At 33.0% G+C, this 22,300-nt stretch overlaps 2 protein-coding genes and 1 long non-coding RNA gene across 3 annotated transcripts in view; all 3 read right to left on the bottom strand.

Annotated features, from left to right (window-relative positions):
- Window positions 1-2,802, bottom strand: LOC125062451. Its single transcript, XR_007119268.1, has 5 exons — window positions 2,728-2,802; window positions 2,443-2,512; window positions 2,020-2,151; window positions 282-449; window positions 1-23 (listed from the first exon to the last, which is right to left on the bottom strand). It is a non-coding gene; the product is annotated as an uncharacterized LOC125062451 (long non-coding RNA).
- A 2,238-nt stretch (window positions 2,803-5,040) lies between these two features.
- On the bottom strand, window positions 5,041-9,641 carry LOC125062881. The gene is made up of 7 exons (XM_047669109.1): window positions 9,452-9,641; window positions 8,608-8,760; window positions 8,022-8,152; window positions 7,136-7,391; window positions 6,560-6,744; window positions 6,179-6,380; window positions 5,041-5,397 (listed from the first exon to the last, which is right to left on the bottom strand). The coding sequence occupies exons 1-7, from the start codon at window positions 9,585-9,587 to the stop codon at window positions 5,276-5,278; spliced, it is 1,185 nt and encodes a 394-aa protein (XP_047525065.1). The 5' UTR covers window positions 9,588-9,641; the 3' UTR covers window positions 5,041-5,275.
- Window positions 9,642-10,662: 1,021 nt separating this feature from the next.
- Window positions 10,663-22,300, bottom strand: part of LOC125062650 (dendritic arbor reduction protein 1) — a 55,322-nt gene continuing 43,684 nt past the window's right edge. Inside the window, exons 3-8 of the mRNA XM_047668700.1 lie at window positions 16,959-17,393; window positions 16,438-16,539; window positions 15,999-16,164; window positions 15,111-15,170; window positions 14,655-14,893; window positions 10,663-14,506 (exon numbers count right to left, since the gene is read on the bottom strand). Of these exons, the coding sequence (XP_047524656.1) occupies window positions 14,703-14,893; window positions 15,111-15,170; window positions 15,999-16,164; window positions 16,438-16,539; window positions 16,959-17,393 (954 nt within the window). The 3' untranslated portion in view covers window positions 10,663-14,506; window positions 14,655-14,702. The remainder of the gene's footprint in view (window positions 14,507-14,654; window positions 14,894-15,110; window positions 15,171-15,998; window positions 16,165-16,437; window positions 16,540-16,958; window positions 17,394-22,300) is intronic.

A 22,300-nucleotide genomic window follows, 5' to 3' on the forward strand; every position in this document is an offset into this window, starting at 1 on the left:
GTTTGTATTCCCTCAGAATTTTGCTGAAAAGTGAATATGACTATAAATATTGAACACTTTAATTTTGTATAGAGCATTTGTTTTTGAACCTAGGTCGATTTGTAAATAATACTATCCATAATAAAATTACAAAAATTTACATGCGAGACCGTATTTTTGGGTTCTTGATTTTTTCTGGAAATCGAACTACACATATTCATATTCAATCTAGATATGTAGGAAATGTACGTACTTTATAAATGTCAATTAACATACGAAATGTCTATGTTAAAGCTACTTACTAAAATATCGAGTACATCAGCGGGCGTTTTATTGTCGACACTCATATCGTTCACATCAACGACCTCATCACCAGCATGAATCAGGTTGGATCGATAAGCCGCCCCGCCGTGCATGACGCGAGCTATTACTATTTTACTAGTCTCCTCCTCCATTTTAATAGTGGCACCCTGAAACGTTTGAGCTTATACTAAACATCGGTCGTGACCATCACTCATAATTCTAATTTACCCTGGAATAGTAATAGAACCCGCTGTTTGTTTTAAATAAAATTCTATTCTACTACTGTCTAGGGCCTATGCCTATTAACCCGAAATATTTTTTTTGTCAGGAATGGAACCTAACACTACAGGTTATAAACACATTATCTCAACTACTAAGCCCACGTAAACTGTGCCATAACTTACGGAATAGACCTATGTCATATTATTTTCAGAATCATTAATCTGACATCACCATCATCATTTCAGAGTTTTCATACCCAACTAAAATTCAATACTATTGAAGCCGCTTAAAAACGTGTAATCGTAAATTCTATTTTATATGTAAAACATAATAATATATGACAAATCCTTATTATTCTGAGGCCCTTATCAATCTGAAGTTTTATTTCAGGAATTTAAAACAATTTGAAATTAAATAATATTTTAATACTTCATTCAAACATAACCATTATAAAAATGTTATTAACTGGAGTCTGGAAAATAAACAATTTCAATTATTATAATCTTAATATCAATTAACACATATAATGTTAAATGAGATTACTAAAGTCGTAACTAAAGAAAACAATTTTTAATTTAATAATATGGCACAATTTAGGTTAGCTAACATGATTGCTTAAAGATAAAAAAAAGTTCTTAAGAAACGTCAAGTTAAGGTGAATAATGTAAATTTAGTTTTAGTTTTATTTAAATGTGTAGTCATCCCATTAACCAAATATAACATATAAAACAAAATTTATTATTACCCAAAGCAATATCTTAACTCTTCATATACCAGCATATCTAAATTACTAAAATCTACTCTATAATATGCTTTAAAGCACTCATTTTAAGGGTTCATAATAAGCAATCTGTATCATATTTAACATAAAGTGATGATTAACTAAATTTGACACTGGGTTGCAAACCAAAATACAAATTGTGCAAACATCTAGATATAGCAGCTATAAAAAATAGAAAAAAATGCTTAAGATGGAAGAGAAATAGAGTCAACATAAAATAGAAGGGAATAAATGATGAAAAAGCAACTCTGCACTCAGTGCCTTTTAAGATCCATTGAATATTTAATTTAAGAAAGCTACTACAAGCTTTTCCTTGAAATTTAAATTTTAGCAATAGATTTAAAGTACATAGAAATAATTTATTTAAGAAGTTATAAATTGAGATTACTGTTGAAATATGAATATACAATATACATATATGATTATAAAGATATATATAGATATAGGTATAGCTTTAGTTACAAATAGCTGCTATTTTTAAATGGTAACACATTACTTTTATAGGTATTGTGAAAATAATTTTCTGTTGAAAAATATTAATTTTATACAGAAACAATCATGATTAATTAAAAATGAAGTTTTACTTTAACTGTTTATTTTTGTTTTTATATATTATATATGGTTTACTATACAGTCCAAATATTTTTTTAAAGTTTAAAGGTGTTTTAATTTAAAATAAACATATATTAATACAACAAACACCTAATGCTATATTTAAATAAAATACAGCTTACCAAGGGTTCATAAATTTTCACTAATTGTACAATTTTGACAGTTTCATCATCCTCACCTCCATCCGGAGGAATGTCTGGTTAATCTGGATAATAATCTTTTTGAGCGACTGCATCTTGTGTACATAAAGTGGCCTGTAATTAAAGTGCACAAAATTTAAGGAAACGCAGTGGGCCAAATAATTTCTTTATACTGGAATACTATTATTATATTGTGCTTTCTAGAAAAAAATATTAAAAAATTTATTGAAATATTAGCTACCACATAACTCACTAAAGGCAACTAAACACTTCAGCCGCTAAGTCAATAAGGTTTAGAAAATACATTAATTAGTTTAACAGACAAATAACATGAAAGACCATATTACTTCACTACATGCAAAAAAAGCTTTGGTATCAATATTAAAATTACGAAGCAATACTTACAAGGGTCCCAATTATTATCAGTGGCGTTAGGCATCATTATCGTTGGAATTTAAAATATCGATAACATAACCTGAAACATGTAATCAATTAAATTTTCATGAATGGCTTAATTCAGAAATAATTCATATCTATACTACATACTATTAACATGAGCCATTTTGAATTAAAACAGTATCAGAATTAATTGCATTGATGTAGACTAATCAAATCACTGACAAGTAAAAATACGTAGTAATTTTATACAAAGATTCAAGCTACTGAAATGATTTTTATTAAATTCACTACCTTCAATTTGCATTAATAGCTACTAGCAAGCTAGCAAGGAGTATAAACTGGTACTAAAGAGTAAAGACTAAAGGCAGTGTGACCAGATTTTAATTGACGAATCTACTGCTTGTGGAGGTTAAAAACTACTGAATTCTACCGAAAGGTACGAGAAAATCTATTATATTTTTTGCTGTTGTATTACAACGTAAAAGATGAATGTTTTCTTGATAAAACGATAGAATAATAAAAATAAGAATTTAATTTAAAAGAATCCAAGTTTTTTTTAAATTAATTTCTTAATAAAAATATAATTAAACAAAAATGTATAAAATTATAAAGTAAAGATTTTTCGTCTTTATGTTGGGTAACATTGTCATAAAGCAATTTTGAGTCCATTAAGCAACCCAAAATGGAACTCATCATGTTTTGTATGTCTGTTTCAATTTTATAAATAAGGGTCTGATAACACTTTGAAAAATAACGTAAATTTTGTTGATTTACATAACCAACTTTAAATAAGGGATCTTGCTCCTATTCATTGCGATATCCTTGTGTATATTTATGTTTCATTTTAAATTCGATTATATAAATTCTCAATAAAGGAATTCCCACATCACACTCTATGCTCACGGCACGAATGGTAACGAAAATAATAAACATTAAATAGTTATAATCCAATCGATGAAAGAGGAATACCTCGCTTTTATTCGATATGCCAAAAAAAGTACTAGAATAACTGAAAACCGTGAATTCTACTAAAATATACCAAATAATTTTTACATACTAAATTCTGTTGACAGTACCTCAAAATCTACCAAAAAAGTAGAAATCTACTAAATCTGGTCACACTGACTAAAGGCCATGTGTAGAGTGTAGACTACTCACTATTCACTAGTGTCACTAGTCACTAGTCACTACACTCTACAGTGATGCCAATTGCCAACTCCTACAGAATGTTACCCCTAGGACCAACTTCAAATACCCCTAAATTTCGAATAAAAACCCCTAAAGTTTTTGTTATACATTCAGTTTGAGAGGTAATTTCAAATATCCATCAAAAATATATTAAAGTAAAAATATAAAATTTAGATCTTAGAGTTTTATAGCGTTTTGATATTTCAGTTGTAGCCTAGCTTGGAGTTTATATTCAGTTTAGTTTGTTGATTGGGTTCTAAGCTTAATATAAATTGTATAGGATTTTTAAGAAAAAAAAAAAAACCTCGTGTATAATATACCTTTTAAAAAAACCCCAGTATATATTATTTTCCTCTAAAATTGGGGGGATACCCTCCAAGTTGGCAACACTGGTAGACTATAGAGTTCACTTGACTACACTGTATGAGTATCTGCTATAACATACTATATGTCTACTTGTCTATATGTATATATATATATATATATACTAGCGGACCCGACAGACGTTGTCCTGCATGATATTTCAAGCGATTAGTATATTAATTATTAAACAAATTATGATAGTACCGACTGCAGAGCCATCTGCTGGGCTTAATTGTGAATCTAAACCATCCAGGGCGTCACCCAAACGCATACAAAAAAATAATTAAAATCGGTCCAGACGTTTAAGAGGAGTTCAGTGACATACACACGTTCAGCAGAATTATATATATATGTATATATAAATTTTCCGCGCAATTTTCTGAATTTTTTCTTTCATAGGAATAACAAACTTTTCAAAATTTTTTTCAAATTTTTCATTGTGAAGCCTGAAAGTCATAAATCAATTGCCATTTTTGGACCTAACAACTTTACTAATAAATATTCTCATAAGCACTATCTATGTGTTGCCTAGACATCTAATAGATCTAATACAAACCGCAGAGTTCCCATGTCTAGACCAAAAACTTAATTTTTTTTAAATTTTTCTAAAATAAGTGAAAAAATTGCCAATTTTCAACATAGAGTTCAACTCTCTGCTGAGAAGAAGCGAAGAGTTCTGGCCTAGGATATAATTGTGTTGCCTAGACATCTAATAGATCTAATAGAAATCGCGGAGTTCCCATGTCTAGACCCAAAAGTATGAGTTTTTTTTTATTTTCATAATTAAACCTTTTTATTTTTGGTTTTTAATGATAGGGAACTATTACAATTCAAATGTTTGTTTTAATGAGACCTTATTCATCGAAATCAATAAGAAATGCTCTGCTGTGATTGGGAATATGGCAGAGCATTTTACGATTAAAAAAAAATATTTTTTCTGGACTTAAAAGTCCAGAACTCTTTCTAAAAATTATACCTTCCTTTTATATTTATTACCTTTCTACATACGCTAAAGTGTGTTTTTAAATGAAATGTTAAACATCTTAAAACGGGTTTATTGTGTTTTATTAGTCAAAAAGTAAATTACAATTTTATTTAATCACAATTTCCTTTTCAAGTTAGTGTTAACAATCGAAATTCAAATTTCCTGAACTTTTGTATAATTTTTTTCTGAATTATGGAATTTAACAATGTTTCTAAAATCTTCGTCGAAACATATCCTTCAAACATGTTAAATCCCTATAGAATTTTTAAATTAAATTAAAATAATACACTCTAAATGTGAAGCTTAGCAGGCCGTTTGTGAGTATCCTATTGAGAAACCCCTATTGGCGATATCTGGTGGTGTAGCGCCCACTGCACCTTCATTAGCGTTGGTAACGACGTATAACACGAAAGGCTTTAGCGTAGCTGTAACAAAAATGGAAAATATAAAAAATAAAAATATATTGTTTACAAATATAAATATATTGTTGTTACTGGTAATTAATCAATTTAGATATAAAAAATAACATAAATGTAAATTTATCTAGTGGTATTAGAACTGTTCACGAGTTCTACTCTCATTTTTTATTTAATTTATAGAGTTATACAGGGTTATTCAATAACACAAATTTCCGGCTTCTTTTGAGAACAGTTAGAACAAGATGTTTTTTAGTTTCTTTGAAAGAATTTGTTAAGCAGTGTTTTAAAAATCATCTGGAAGCCAAGTTTTTTGTGTGTTTTTAATAAAACTCTTTTTTTTTTAAATAATTTCGTTCTTCGTCTCGAATTTTCAAATTTGGACCGACAAACAAGAAAAAATTTGATTCAATTGGATACTTTTATTGTAATACATTTTTGATGTTGCATTTTAGACAACATCAAATATGTAAAAAATAACGTAATTCATTTGTTTTTTGCTTATTTTTATTTTTTTTTAAAACATGCTAAACCAACAATTTCAGGTTCAGTTTTGCATAATGGGTTAAAATCCCAAATGACTATCACCTTCGAGCGGGAAGACGTCGAATTACCAATTACCCTGTATATTGTAGGCAAGTGTATGATCAGCTGTTTGTGCCAGTGATGACTTCCTTCAAGTAGGAGCAAGTGTCAAATGCGTAAAATGTAAAATGAATTGCAAAGCAGACGTTCGAACGCACGGCCTTATGACTGAAAATCGTTTTACTTTACTGACTTTTGAACTTACACGTAACTGGAACAAAGCCGAGACCACAAAAGCGGTCTACTCCTATAGGCTGATTTGTAGCGGTATTTACTGGGTTAGGTATGACCACGAAATCCGTAGTGCATGCCAGCCCATTCACTGCACCGACCGCGGTTCCTAACACTGTGTTATCCGCTCCCTCCACGTCACCGGTCACCGTGAACGAGAAAATATCACCTCCCGTCTGTAATTTAAAAACTCTTTATAGTAATAATATACCGGCAAGCCTACACTGCCATCTTATGAACCAAACAAATTTGAATCCTACATATGACCATGCCTGCACTAGAAATCCAGGGTAATTAATTTACCTAATACTTAAACAATTTAGCCAGATTTAAAAACAGTAGTAGTGAATCTTACTTGTGCATATTGAATTCCACAAAATCCTGCTTCCATTCTTATACAAATACCATAATTGGTATTTGCGATTTGTCGCGTTCCCGTTACCAAGGAGCCACTGAGCACCGCGTTTGCTGGTGTTCCATAGTTAAAACTTGTTATCGTTCCACTCCTGCCTGTATAATATTGGAGGCAACCGTTTGGCGCTGAAATATAAGAATGTGTTGTTTATAGCAAGTGATATACGTCGACAACTAGTTGCAGTATTGTTTGTTAATTATGAAACAGAAATATCATGTGTATTAAATTTGATAAACAGAACCTTGATATTTATAAATAATTTAAAATTGTATTATAAAGTAATAATAAATTAATTATTTCGCATTCGAAGCTACAAAGGCCTGACTTGCCAATGAAGGTAGTAATAATAAGTAGTGGAACATATAATGTAGCTACCGCCTGCCCCATATTGAACTTCGACCAGTTAAACCCACTCACTCAGTTCTTTAATAACCTTAAAAGAGTATTGACCTAAAAATTCGAACGTTCCAACAAAGCAAGACCAGGCATTTATTATTTGATAAGTAAAATGTATACCTAATCCTGGACAATCACAGCCAAGTTGTGTTAATCTCATATTCCATCGTCTACCAAATGAAGTAGCAAGAGTTGCTGCTACGGTAATTGTAATTGCAGCATTCCCGTTAAAGTCAACGAAGATGGTTTGCCCAGTATTGTCCCCACATAACACAGGCACTTGAGTATTTCCTCCTGTTATCGTCAGTGAGTCCACGTTACAAACACCATCACCATTCGGCTGTGCCAGGACGAGGTCCAGGAATTCAATTCGGAGCTAAAAGTAAGAGGCGTTAATGGTACTTAAGAAAATTATTACAATATTCAAACTATGTTTTAAAAATGTGCTATACATCGCTCAAACTGCGTTTGTAGTTTTATATGAGACTTAATCTTCATTTTACGCATATACACAGTGAACTCCATGCAATATACCTGAAGCCTTTGGACACAATCAGCTATCTAGTGTGCAACCCAAGTGTGCTCAAAGAACTCGGTTTATTTGTACCTATGGGATATGTGCGACGGCGAAGGCAAAGGTGATTTGCGATACCACGGGCCAAAACCAGTCTGTTGCACAGATCACCTTTATCAAAGAATGCTGTCTCCGACATATTTATATGTTATTATGTTAAATAATATATACTTTATTATATATTTTTTCGATAATTTTCGTATTGGCATAGTCTGTAAGGATAATGTATGTATTTCTGTAATAAATAAATAAATCTTGACACATATAGGGTCATCTGCTTCTTATTGAAAAACCCAAGGTTGGAGACATTGAATTGTCAATAACATCGGTGTTGGTTTAGTGTTCAGAGTTACATACTTAGTATTTGCACACACTTATGTGCTCATCCGAGGTACTGGGCGTACACTAGCTTACCGTAAACTGCTAACTTACCTGGCATATCATATTGTTACAGCGATTCACAATAAGGTTACATGCCTGTCCGCCTGCAAAGGCTGCGGGGTAGCCAGGACTTGTGAAGTATGTATTGTTCACATTTGTTGTAGATCCACAACTTCTCGACACTGTAAGTATTCAAATGTCTTTATACTGACCTTTTTTGTACTCGTAATTGTAAAAACAATGAACATAAAAATGAAATATATAGGCTGCGACATGCGGCTTTCTGATTTCCAAGCAAAGGAGAATAATAGGTAACATATAGAAGTACAAAAAAGTGAACTAAATATAACAAGGTGAACTAATTTCTGAAAAGGTGGGTGTTTGTAGTTTATTGTTTATTAGAATGCCAAATCATAAAATGACTGCTTCACGACTGATTTGAGAGAGACCGCCGATGCGAAAACCGCTATGTGAGTTCGAAAAGTGAGTTACAGAATCGCAGGGCTGATTTAAAAATTATCATGAAACAGATTCAGTAATCTGAGGCCAAGACCTAAAGAGGTTGTAGCGCCGCTGATTTATTTATTTTATTTGCACAATTCATATAAGCCAGGCCTTTATTACGAAGTCTCCTTACCTACGCAACATCTTCCTCGTCGTGCGGCACAAGTCCCAGTTATAGTTCCATTGAGATTGTTGCATTCGCGTCTAGCTAGGCACGTCCCATTCATAGTGTTCGTACTCGAACAATCAGAATTTGCAAATCTGACGATACTGATAAATGGAAACACTGAAAAAGAACGATGAAGCGCGTGCTATGAAATTTTAGACCATTTTTTGAATACTTGTTGCACCGTTTTTACTAAAATACAATTTTAAAGTCAAATTTAACTAAAGAGAAATGTAGTTCCAAGAATGCATTTATTTATCTGAATAAGAAAAATATTTATAAAGAGGTGTATAGTTTTACCCCTTTTAGGGCATACAAATGTGATCACGCGTGCGGCTCTCGCGTTGATTAGAAGTGGTAAAAACATTAACAAAAATACACAGGTAACAAAGAATACTAAACCACGCAATGAGGATACCTTCTCGGATTTATTTAATTTTACTTACCAGAGAAACTGCTTCAACTATAAGAAACCGGTCTTTGAAGTATTTTAAAAAAAAAATCCTACGATCGCTATGTAGTGAGCAATTATATTATTATTATATTATATATTATTAGTATTTTTTTGTTTGGCACTCTTCGGGTGACAGGTGTTCATGAAGACAATGATTATATTGCGACTGGTTTAGTTCCATAATATTATATAACTTAGTACTTACGTTCTACTATAAAACAACTATTAAGGTCAAATACACGAATTAATTTATATATTTGAAACACCTTGATGGCCTTATAGTATTATAACAGTCGAACAAAATTTCAATAAACCAAACCCTTACTTACTAACACTTTAGCGCCAAGCATTACTTACAAATCTTTCCTTTTCTATCTCCTCCAATATCGTCTATTACATCGTCATCATCATCGTCAAAATTCCTTGCGTAGGTCGTTGCTGCCACCAACACAAGTACCGACACCACTGACAGCCACCACAATTTATTATTCATTTTGAACTGCTGTCAAAACTATATTGTCATATTATCTATACGAAATGAGAGCGTTTCTAATAAGTCACCTTATATAAAGTGTGATAACGGTTACCTATTTGAACAAACCATTACTGTACCGTTTTTCATTTAGCACATTTGTGATATGCGATACTTCTGTTACCGTTGATTAGCAGCTAACGCTTTAGTTAAATCATATACTTATGACCGAAATTCCATAAATATCAGTTCGAGTCAGAATTTTCACAATCCATTAACCCTACTTTTAACTAAAGTACTATTTCTTTCAGTCTATTAGCGTTTACTTTGTGATAAAGAGGCGAGGTACTTTCAATAAAAGAGTGCAACACCGATTTAGATATTAAGGGTCCCAGAAAAGAGCCATTGCGATTGTCACTGTTCCCATGATGTTACTAAAGACAGGCGATTGAATTACTTTTCGAGAAGTATAAATCGCGAACACAGACATATGTTGAGATGTGTTGAGAAACTATTCCTATTTGTTGTTTATTTTTTGCTTCACCCATCTGCCATCAGCCTCTTAGCTTTTATCAGAGTTTATTTGTTGCAGCGTTTTACAAATGATTTTAACTACAGCCCTGTGATTCTGTAACTCTACAGTGAGTAACAGAATCGCAAGGCTGATATGTCTCCTTCAGAGATGTATCTTGCAATATCTCTCTCCTCTATAATAGTCGGATTATAAAAAATGTCTTTAATTGGGCCAGAATTCATTTGTTGGAATTAATTCGACCGCATATTTATATAAAAGTCAAATACCGTGTTTAGTTGCACGGACGAAATTAATAAAACAATTATTTTGCCTTTAATTACCGTGTATATGGCGAATTGCATCAATTGCTAACATTAAAAAATCCTATCAGATCAGACCAGACTCAAATTGTAGTTTAAAGGAGACGAAAGAGTACTTGGTTAAAAAAAGTGCATATAGAAATTAGTTTTTGAAATTTATAGTTGGCGCGGTTTTTTTAATATAAAATGCAAAAGGAATGTTTTAAGGATTCAAATTGCAAATTGGTCAGACATAGATGAAAATGGAAAAATAATACAACAATAATATTTTAAGTGACTATAATAAATTTGTTTTGTGAAGTTGCAATTACATATTATACAATTAAGATTATGAGTTTTTTTTTAAATGGACTTTCTTATGTTTAACTATACAGCACATTTTCGCAAAACTACTTAAACATTTTTAATTTGTTTTCGAGACGAGACTAATCTAATTAATGTCTAAAAATTAAGATGTAGGTAATATTTACATTAAGAGATGGCATTTTATATCTAACTAGGTAACTATCGTAGTTCCTCATAATGCAATACCAAAAGCCAATTTTTCACTACTAATTTATCTTGACTTAATGTCATATGACCTCCCCATAGTAGGCCTTAATCGCGTCCGGTCTTGAGCTTCTTATTTTTCTCCAAACCTTTCGGCTTTATTGTAAAGTAACCCTTTTAAAGATAGACATACCCAAATCGCTCTTCGGCCCTGAATCTATATATTATTTAGAAGAAATAAAGGTTAAATAGTGGTAAAAGCAAAACTTGATGAGCATGATAGCAAAACATTATGACCCGTTATTTTTAGCCATATTTTGGTATAACTTTTAATGGCCCGGTACATATACTATGATTATGTATCGTCAGTAGCGATTCGCATAATTTACCAACAATATTTCAGTTTCCTTAACGCGTATTATTAACATAACTGGACTTTTTAAGTGATGAGTAATCATGCTCAGCCTGCGATTAACGACATCTATTGCCGTAAAGTTATTCACAAGATTATCAATAAATCCTTATCATTATTATGTGGCACGAACTCAATCTCTATTGAAGTAATGGGGTAAGATCAATGTACTAAGCAAGTCTAGTCTAGTGCTTTCGGCTTTTGGAATTCATACAGTAAGATCCAATTTGTTAAAGGTATTTATTAATATTGAAAATATAAAATAACACCTCGGTACCGGGTGTAAATAGACCTCATCGAATAAGAAATTTTTAGTTTATATGTAGAATTGTAGAGAAAGTGATTTTTATTGTTTCAAAAATTTAAAATATTACAAATTCATGCTCCCCATATAACATAACTAGTTATCGAAAGCGGTCTAACTACACCCTGTATATTGAACTTAAATATAAAAGAATAAAAAACTTTTCATTGGTAATAAATTATCTGACTTAGTCATACATAACTAATCATAAACTTAAATAAAACGTGAAACCAAACATAATCTTTCTTAAATTTAATCAAAGGTACGAAATTATGTAACAGGAATAACCTGGTACTAACTTATAGCTATAAATTTCTAAACATAGTTTCTTCATACATTGTTCTTGTCTCCTACATTTCCACTTCATAAAGAATCCTGAATTTTGCCTCTAAACTGTAACGTAATCTTACAATAAAATAAAGTTTATTAAAGCACGTAAAATTTTACAAAAAATATCGGTAATTTTGAAGATCCGCTAATTTGTCTTACGCTTAGTATGGCAATTCCTGATTTATGGCAAACTAATTTGGCTTTAAGACTATCTACAATATCTACAATTGAAGAAATTTTCTCAAACAGAACTTCCTTTTATTACCGTAAAATTCTTCAAGACCGAACTTTTTAATATTTTGAAACATGTGTTGTGAAAGAAGTCACGTGTTTTCTATGTGGGAATAAGATGAGATAATCTTTATTTATAAAATATGACAACAAACAAGTCATATAGAGAAGTTGTATGACAATTTTATTTGGTATTGATAATTTGTAAACGGAATTAGTAATTTGTTTGAAATGTTAATTTTTATGTATAGTATTTTTAATTGTAGAGCTGTATAAAATCAGTGGGAGGCGCCCTGCTCTGTGACGTCATGCGTTGGCACCCCGAAATATAAATTCATATAATTAATATAAATTCATAGAGCAACTAACAGGTTTTAAGCAACGACGTTGTAAGCTCAGAGCTCCGATCGACATGCCTATAAAATGCACAAAAGACACAGATATACAAATCTGAGGCAAATACGGTAGCGTATGGTTATCCCTTTGCTACATGAAATGACTTTTATCATATTACGTTTTGAATGTGACATAAAAAGCATTTAATAAACAAAGAAAAGCCACATTTTAATTAATCAGACTCTTATGAGGATTTTTACTCTATAGGTAAACTTTTATCTATTTTGATATGAATTAAACTTTCACAACACATATTATGATAATGTGGACCTGTGTTACAAATATGCTTAATAAGACCTATTTAAATATATCCTAATATAAGGGCAAGGTAGAGAAGTAGAAATATGCACTTGTTTTATTCTAATTATGATTATTCTATTCTAAATGCAAGAGAGATTGGCAAGTCATAAAGTATTGTGTGTGATGTACTCGTAGCAATAAACATTAGGCGTTCTTCCTTATTGCATACCATACCTTTTTGTATAATTTTGTTCAAATATTTTGTTTCTTGTTAAGGGATGTACAGATTGCTTTTTCCTTATAAATAATCCTTTGCCCACGTGAATACAGAAGTGCGGTTTAATTTAAGGCTACTTAAGCTATAAATATCAAAATATTTGCTATATACTTCAAAACTATTGATTCTTATTAATATTGATGAAGTTAAGAAGGCATTAGTAAAGGCACTATATTCGCTCAAAATGGACATTATGTTTTACTTGAAATCTATATACAATATTCTCTGGACGGACACAATAAGGATTTTTATTACTAAATTTAAATATATTTACGAATTATAAACACAAAATGTGCGCATGATGTAAGCATACAACGATGAATGAAGTGACTTGAAACAACTCTAAACTATTTTAACTTGTTGAATATCAAATCTGTTTTATAACAAGACTAGAAAGTGTGAGGAGAGCGAACACAACGACCTCGAGATTCATTTGGAGAATTCGTATTTTCGATGAAAATTTTGTTTTCAAAAGGGTGAATAAAATAAAAGCCAGCTTTGGTTACCTCAAATTAGTCCGGCTATAAGATGAGTGTAGCTAGAGCTTTTAAGTTTCTAAGAGATACCAGAATGATACCGTTTATATTTTTTAAATTGAATGCTAGACTTGGTTAGGTCTCTGCAGGTCGTATATTCAACATCTCCTAGGTAATTATTAAATTGAATAAACACTTACAAACTAAAACTATCGCCTAAAACCTATGCCAATAATATCTTGGATATTCAAATTCTCTTAAAAGTAATAAACTCAATAAATTAATCATATCTAATCAATACTAAAGTTACGGAGCGATAACAACATCAATGCAGATGTCGTGAGCAAATACCCTTAAGTAAGTTGTAGTACTTATTTAGTTTTTAGAATATTTACATATATTAAGTAACTTAAAGCAGTGAATAAATTGGTCTTTGCAATATCTCCGCAAGATAAGTTTTATCTACATCGAAATTCAATTTGTATTGAACCCAATATTTCCTTAAAACATTATAATATTGTTTTTGAATCTCTGTGTACCTTATGCTCATAATTATAATTTTTAATACTAGCCGACACATCTAAGTAGTTAATTATATTTCCTTAGATCATAATAATCTTGAAACTGGCAATGGATTTGTGAATTTTCAAAATTAAATTGCAGGTAACGTATCTTGGATATCACATTTGTAATCAATCCAACAATGATTTTCATGAAACTACCTATGTATGAAAAACTTATGTGGAGAACGTCACACTGGAACTTGCACGATTCTTATAATTATCAAATTTTAAGTAAATCTCTTTTCTCTTTTCACGGTATACGACCGACGAAGTGTATGGCCGTGACGTTTGCAGGTTATCCTTGTGTAGATCACAATACGCTGTAAAACGTGTCCAGCAGGCTAGAGTCTAGGTCAGTTTCCAGAAATAGATTTCCACTACAATCATCCTGAAACGAAAACAATTGAGGTTATAAATAAAGTAACCGTCTTGACTACAGCATTATGTATACGATAAACCTCGTGTTCGTATTTGATGACGTCAATAGCAATTGTAAGCTCATGAGAATATTGCACGTACTAATTGTCAAAAATTACCTGAGGGATTTGAGGCGCCGGCGGCTGGTCCGCGCCTCTTCTCGCGTGTCATTTCGAGGTTTTTGGCAAGTGCCGTTTCATGTGAAGTGCGAGGTGGTCAGACCTGGCGAATGACCGCTCGCAGACTGTACATTTAAACGGCTTGGCTCCCGTGTGCTTACGGTAGTGACGCGTCAGTTCGTCTGAACGAGCGAACCTCCATTCGCACTCCGGCCATTGGCAAGTATAAGGTTTCTCTCCTGTTACATCGGAACATTTTAATTTATACTAGAATAGTGTATCATGTTATATGGATAAAAATCGCTAAGCCTGTAAATGCGACGTTGCAAAATTGCATATTAGTAGCGCGGCTTTTGCTGACGCCTGCTATGGATGTACATATATTCGCTTTTCAATATTCGCTAAGGCAAACGCACCGCTAATATATGGAATCAGACAATTCTTTATTATAATTACCTGTATGTATTCTTTGATGAGCCTTCAGATGCGAACTCTTCGTATAAACTTTCGTGCATCCTGAAACATGTATTTGTTTAAAACGTTTGTTACTGGTTAAATTGAGAATCTAAATAATAATTACATTCTAATAGTTACCAATTTAGCTGCATTTTATTTAGATATTTAAGGGCATTTAGACATATTCTAGATGGAAAAAATAAATAGTTTAAAATTACGGACTATTTATGAAATCGTGACATTCTTTACTGGACAAAATATTTTGATATAGAAATTGAAATTCCGATAATAATACCGCTACGTGTTGGCGGACTTTAAAGAATTGGTACGTTCTTTTCTTGATCAACTCCTCTAAAAACTCTAGTCACACACACACTCGGAAAATTACTAGTCGTCGACGATTCGAAGTCAAGTCAAGGTCAAGTGGATGGAGCTGGTACAGAAGAGTACCCGCCCATGTGGGGCCGAATTTTTGCTTTATAGAGTTGCAAGCAGTGGCCCGGAGTTAGGTACCGTCTTCTAAATGATCAGTATTCCGATGCAAGCTTTAAAGAGAGGAGTAGCGACAAAGGGAATTGCGTTGGAGTGCGGAAAACGCGCAAACTTGTGTTATAAGCTTCTAAAATGTGGTCTTAGTAAAATCCCAATTTAATTTAAATAATGCTTTTACTGTGTATATACTAGAATTCTGTTTTACATAGAGGAAATTAAAGAAGAGGTACATATAATCATATTGAGTATGGTTATGACAGAGTTATTTTACACTGTATGGAGATTTTTACACGCCGTACGAGAAAATCAATACGTGTATGGTATCCGGTACCCACTGACATTTTTATAGCTCCTTGTTAACGGCTCAAGGGTGTATTTGTATAATATTGAGGTTACCAAGGAAGTCGCAGTGATGAACTCTTCTCTTCTCCAACTCGGGATTGTTCCGTCTGTTATACTTCAGAGAGTGGGACGGAGGCCCAAGTCTTGAGTGGTGAATTGGACCATGTCCTAGAGGAGATGGCCCCAGTGGTTGTGGTGGCATTTGCATTTGTTGCATAGGCTGAAATTTAAAGGACACCATTAAAATCTTATCTTGATTATCTTCTTTTTATTTTGATATAAATTATACATAAAATTAATTTAAAAGTGTAATTTATAACGAAATAATCGTTTGAGAAATCGAAATTATTCCTTTTATTTTTGATTGGCATTACATTCCGTTGACTTTCCTTTTCTAACAAAAGTAATTTTCTTTTTACAGGTCATAATTTGGTTTGAGTCAAAAACACTATCACTACTCAATTGAGAGTAAAGAATACTTATGTGCTAATACCGGCTGATGATGCTGGACATGTGTTTGATGTTGATGCCCCAACGGTGGTCGATGCATGGGGGGCGGGTGGTAAGGTGGAGGCGGCGTTCGTCTTGGTCCACACTGTAATATATCGCATAACTTTACTATTAATGAACAATATATCTAATAATGAGCTCTATTATGATGACTGTAAGAAATCGAAAATCTTTAATTACTTGATGACTTGCAAAATAATGCGATAATCCATAGATAACCTGATATTCAACTGCTTACCCACTCCGTTTAAACTGTTCGCCATTTTATTTGTCCGTATCAGGTTCCTAGTGTTAATAAATATACAACTTATACGTCTACACAAAAGTCTTTAAAAACTACCAATCATTCGCTAAGCAGAGATGGTACCATCTGTTGTTTAATCGCTAGCATCGCAGAGCTTGAATTAAAGTTCTAAATTTTAGGAAAGAAAGAGTGATTTGCCTCCATAATAATAAAATACATTCTTCTGCATCTTACAAACAAGATGTCAGCTTTATTTTTACCTGCATAGAATTGCCAGGGCTGCCTTGGTCAGATCCGGGGGGCGTTAGCGGGGACATATAGACAAGTCGCGAAGGTGGATATTTTGAGAACGGTGTCGCTGGTTGCTGATGATGCTGCGCGGGCTGGGGTTGCGCGTACGTTGGCGGCGCAAGGAGCCTCTCCGTCTTGATTTCCAGCGGACTAAGAAGTGGAGTAGCGCATTCCTCAAGCAGAGCCTCATCTGTTTCCAGTTTGACGTGTGTTGCACCCAACGGCGCGAGCATGTTCGCATTCTCAGGGTCAATGTTCCTGATGGAAGACGCGATGTCTTCCCACAAGGCCGGCCGCAGGAAGGAATCATCGCGTGATGAAGTCCCGCCATCGAAAAGGTCCATGTGGGCGGACGCGATTGATGCGCCCTCTTGCTTGCAAAGAAGCGATTCGAGCTCGGAAGTCTGAAAATGATTACAACGCGTGTTAATAACTGAGTGTAATAATAATTCACACAATACAAAATCAATAAGCATTATTAAAATCTTATTCAAATGTAAACTTTCCTACATTATATACATCATGATTTATTCTAAGAAATACCACAAGAAATTTATTATGCAAATCCATTGATCACAAAGACCAATCCCACAGGGCAGTGTATTTCAAACAGACAGTGGTTTGGTTATTGAGTAAAATCTGCAGGTAGAGATCGTTAAGGGAGATATTGTTTCGATTGAAAATCTGTCGTAAGGTATGTCTAACTTATTACTTATATTATTATAATATCATATATAGCTAAAGATTTTACTTTATTGAAGCCATTTAAAGTAAGTAGATCCTATACGCTTCCTACAAAACACTGTGTACAGCATATTATTGAAGAATGATAAAGTTTTGTGTGACCAAACATAAAAAACAAGTGCGATTATAATATTATATTGGGTGACCTTTCATTAGCAAAAGATCGATAACAGTGATTTACACATAGCTTTGAAATAGCGAACATGCTATTTTCAATTTCTCTGGCGGACTGAGCGAGCTTTCCATTAGCATACAATGAGCTAAGGCCCACGCAGGCTCACAGGTGACGTGCACGCATTATCATCAAACCGAACCAAAGATTATTGTTAACTTTGAACTTTTTATTCATGAAGCTTATTTGACTTTTGGTATCATCGTATTTAAATTCCAACTTTGATTTACGTTCTTATAATATCCCGGCATGAGTCACGGTGACACAAATGCTGTAGATAATGAAACGAGTATCAGCACAATGGTATTAGTGCTTTTCTAATCTCAGTTCTTCTGTTTAACAGAATAAAATAAATAATAAAACACCTATCCCGACGCTTTTGTTTGCAATTTCGAAATAGTTATCCTAACATCCGTAGCGCTGATGTTGCAACCTTGGGATCGCGCGGAACAAAAACTCAACGTTAAAGTCGGGATCACAATTGCTATCGTTATTGGGAGTAAAATAATCTCTGTGCAGGCTTGAGAATCGCACGCTTAAAAACTAAGCTAACCTGCACTGTGGAGCAATTATTGCATTATTATTTACTTTCTGAAATAATTTGCAGTCATTATAAGGTGTAAAACCAATTAATAGTGGAACACAATATTGACATTAATATTAAACTTATATGCTATACCATATAAAAGTAAAATGCCGTTTACATTTGTTGAATTTAAACCAGTTTCATAAATATCTTTAATATATGAAATTGTGTAAATCATCCATTATGAAAGTAAGTCCTTTGTTCCACGCATAGCTATCGTTAAGCCAACAATCTAATACGGTAAAATGCATTCAAAATATCAGTGCAACCTGCAGTATAACCCTTCGATGCCGAATGGAACCTCTTGGTAGGGAGTTTGTGTCGCAAGCGCGTCGTGGCCGGACTGCGCGCGAATTCCTTCCATGACCTTTGCGGATCGATTGCGCCAGAGCCTCCTCAAGCACGGCTAGACAAGCTTAGGCAATTGCAGATTAAACCGTGTTACAGATCGACTAGCGCTGCCCTGATAGCAGACGCCAAATTAATTTTAAGATGAGGTCACGTAATCGAGAAAAACAATCAATGTTGCTGGCTCAATGCTTACAAAATCTATGTGAGATTTATTTTGTGCTTCGAGGAATTTATATCTAAATGAGATTATGGTAGATGATTTCGCTTACAGGGTTGACATCTCGGTATAAGAACTTGATAAATCTGGAATGTTTTCATGTACCATAGTATGTAGATATTTAGTAACTTGAGGATTAAATAATTTTATCACTTGATTTGATTAGGTATCTGGATGATTACAGCTATCTAGAACCTGTATTATGTGGAATCGAATAGCTCTAACTGGTTCCTAAGTTTAAGCTAAACGAGCGTGAATGTTTATGTCAGTAATAATTAGGATAGATAATAGACAGAGTGTAACTCCAGGAGTAGGTAGTAATTTTCTGCCCTAACGAGAAAATAAATTAACTTTACTATAGAAAGTAAAGAAAATAATAGCAGTGAAATATTTCGAGCTTTCACTCGATGGGTCTCAAAATTAATTTTTCAATAAGGTAATCGATTTTCACTTTATTAGTGTTTTGTATGTTAAAGGAAGTAGTCGGTGTGATATAAAATGCTAACATCTTTTTTGGAATTGTTTAGTAGACTTTTTTAACGAGCAGTGTTGGTTTAGTGGCTTTAGCATGCGACTCACATCCCTGAGGTTACAGGTTCGATCCCCGGCTGTGCCGAAACCGGACTTTCTTTTTCATTCTTTCCATGTGCGCATTTAACATTCGCTCGAACTGCGAAAACATCGTGAGGAAACCGGCATGCCTTATACCCAAAAAGTCGACGGCGTGTGGCACAGGAGACTGATCACCTACTTGCCTATTAGATTGACAAATGACCATAAAACAAATTAATAAATCTGAGACCCAGACCTAAAAAAGTTGTAGCAACACTGTTTTTTTTCGTAGATTTTTTTATATCTTGGTCGAATAAGTGCGGCCAACATTTTTTTTTGCGTTTACAAGTGGGAAATGAGTTAATTGACCTTCTCAGACATCTAATCTATGGACATGGAGACTATTCTACCAGATCATTAACTTTTCTACCAATATAGAACCCAATGGTAAAACATATTAAACTAAAACTATGCCACTGAACCATGGCGGTAGTTTAAATATAATAAAGGACGATAAACTCTATTGGATGTATCGCCTGTGTTATCATTATTGGGTTATAATAATACATAAATCTAAATAAATAAGAGGAATGTTATCTACCTAATTAAGATTGTGATTGGTTGACAACACTGTTCGAAATTTAAATGTGGATGATGCAAATGCATTGAAACTTTACCTGTGTAAAAATAATTCTGGTTTATAATTTCTCGGCCATAAATGAAATGAGATATGCTTGTTCGCAGGCGCAATTTATACTCGTTCTAATAACTATGTTTACAAATTATAAAAATTGTAACCATTTGAAAAGCGATGTTTTTGTATAAGAAAAATAAGGAACAATTTTTCTAATGCTCCTTCATTAGAAAAATTGTTCATACTGTTTCATACTAATGCAAATGTTTTTATTAAAAAGATTTTTGAAGTTATACTTCTTTTGGCGCGTTAGGGAAAAATGATGAGATTAAATTTTTACGACGCGGCGCACACCGTTACAAAAAATCCGACACCCTGAAGTTAGCTATAGTCAACATTCGTCTTTTTGTGATATTTAAATATCTTTATTTAACTAGATAATGAGTTATAGTAAAACTTCTTATGTATTAAATACCTTTTTTCTATTGTTAGTGTCGGTTTTTCTTCAAACGTAGAATAAGATTTTTATCCTGTTACGCCAATGAACACAGTTGACTGTGACATAAGTAAATCGCCAGCATTGCTCTTCTAATTCTATTTAGTAGTATTATTTCGCTTTTATGTACGCATGTAGCACAGGTTAGTATATATAAATTATACGAAAAAGCTTGCGAGGTTCCGATTCAGTTTCAACGTTTTTCAACCAATCACAGCACACGTCGCGTGTTAGCTTGCAATTTACGAAAGCAATTTTCTCTTGCTTTTATGACTGGCAACTATCCGATCCATAGTTGATATAAAGCCAGACTGAAAAGGAACACCTATTGTCCAATTGTTTTAAATATTATGTATTTATGAATGAATGGATAGAGTCGATATAATTTGTGATTGTTTTTATAATGTACTAAATAGGTACTTAAAGTTCTCAGTAGTAATATAACGTAAAACGTGTATACAATTTAAATAAAGCGTCTAACGAGTGATTACGAAAAAGGCTTTATTTATAGGATTGTACAAATGATTCTAGCTTAGCTTATTCTGATGAAATAGTTCATTCTTATGGCCAATAAAGCGTCTAGCTACTGTTATAGCTAACTATACTAAGAGGTGGTGTTTTCTTCTTTTGTATAGTGATTTGGGCTTTAAAAATGTGGTGATGATGCGGTAATAATTGTGCCTATTAAAATCCATCCATCGTTTAATATACATGATATTCTTGTGGAATAAAATTGCTGTAGCATCCCGTTATGGCATTGTTTGAACATTGGCCCGTGCCGACGCTCCATTTCCATAATTCAAGTGAGCACCCACGCCGGCCCATTCTTCAATACGTACAAAGATTATGTACAATTGTAAACATCCATTTGTCGCTTATTACAAAGACGTATAGTTGAGTTTCGCTATTGAAATTTAATTCGCAAACATTAGTTTTCCTCCGATGTAGGTAAGACCATAATTCACCGCATTAAGTTTATAATTTAATAATCGTTACATACGTGACTCAAAATTGTAGTCGTCTATGTGAAAGCTTGATTTTAATCTGCGCAATTGATGATCAAACGCTTTTGTCAGAGTTTCTTTAGTTACGCAGGTTATGTTTTATAACATCTATTTAGCAAACACGATAACCATACACATCCAGTGATTCAGTGGGATTAACCTCTGTATATGATATGTTGTTTTATATTTTTTTGATTATATTTAAGGAACGCCTTCGGTGCCTGATAGATACACCTCGTCAATTTAAGGTAAAGCCGAGACATCTTTAAGATTTAACCTTAGCAGGTTACTTTTGGAAATACCTACTGTATATTTGTGTGTCGGAAATAAATATCAATATCATGTAGTGTAGTGTAATTATTTTGTTAATAGGTTTGTTCCCACTGTGTCCATACTATTTTGTGAATAAACTTTTATAAAACAAAGTTTTATTGATTAGCAAAATTGTGTTATGTTCGACTTTAACTTTCATCAAAACTTGTATATTTTACAGTTCGTTATAATAATTGAATTTTAATACATAGCCAGCGGCTATTTTATTACAGTGTCCTTAAA

The sequence above is a fragment of the Pieris napi genome, chromosome Z (genome assembly GCF_905475465.1).
Source record: "Pieris napi chromosome Z, ilPieNapi1.2, whole genome shotgun sequence".
NCBI lineage: Eukaryota > Metazoa > Arthropoda > Insecta > Lepidoptera > Pieridae > Pieris > Pieris napi.

Bases quoted from the DNA above. Each gene is read 5' to 3' on its own strand.
- LOC125062881 (XM_047669109.1), bottom strand. From the start codon at position 9,587: ATGAATAATAAATTGTGGTGGCTGTCAGTGGTGTCGGTACTTGTGTTG. The intron at 8,761-9,451 runs GTAAGTAATGCT...GTTCTTTTTCAG, and splicing joins AGATAGAAAAGGAAAGATTT to TGTTTCCATTTATCAGTATC. The intron at 6,745-7,135 runs GTATACATTTTA...CTTATATTTCAG, and splicing joins CTGTGATTGTCCAGGATTAG to CGCCAAACGGTTGCCTCCAA.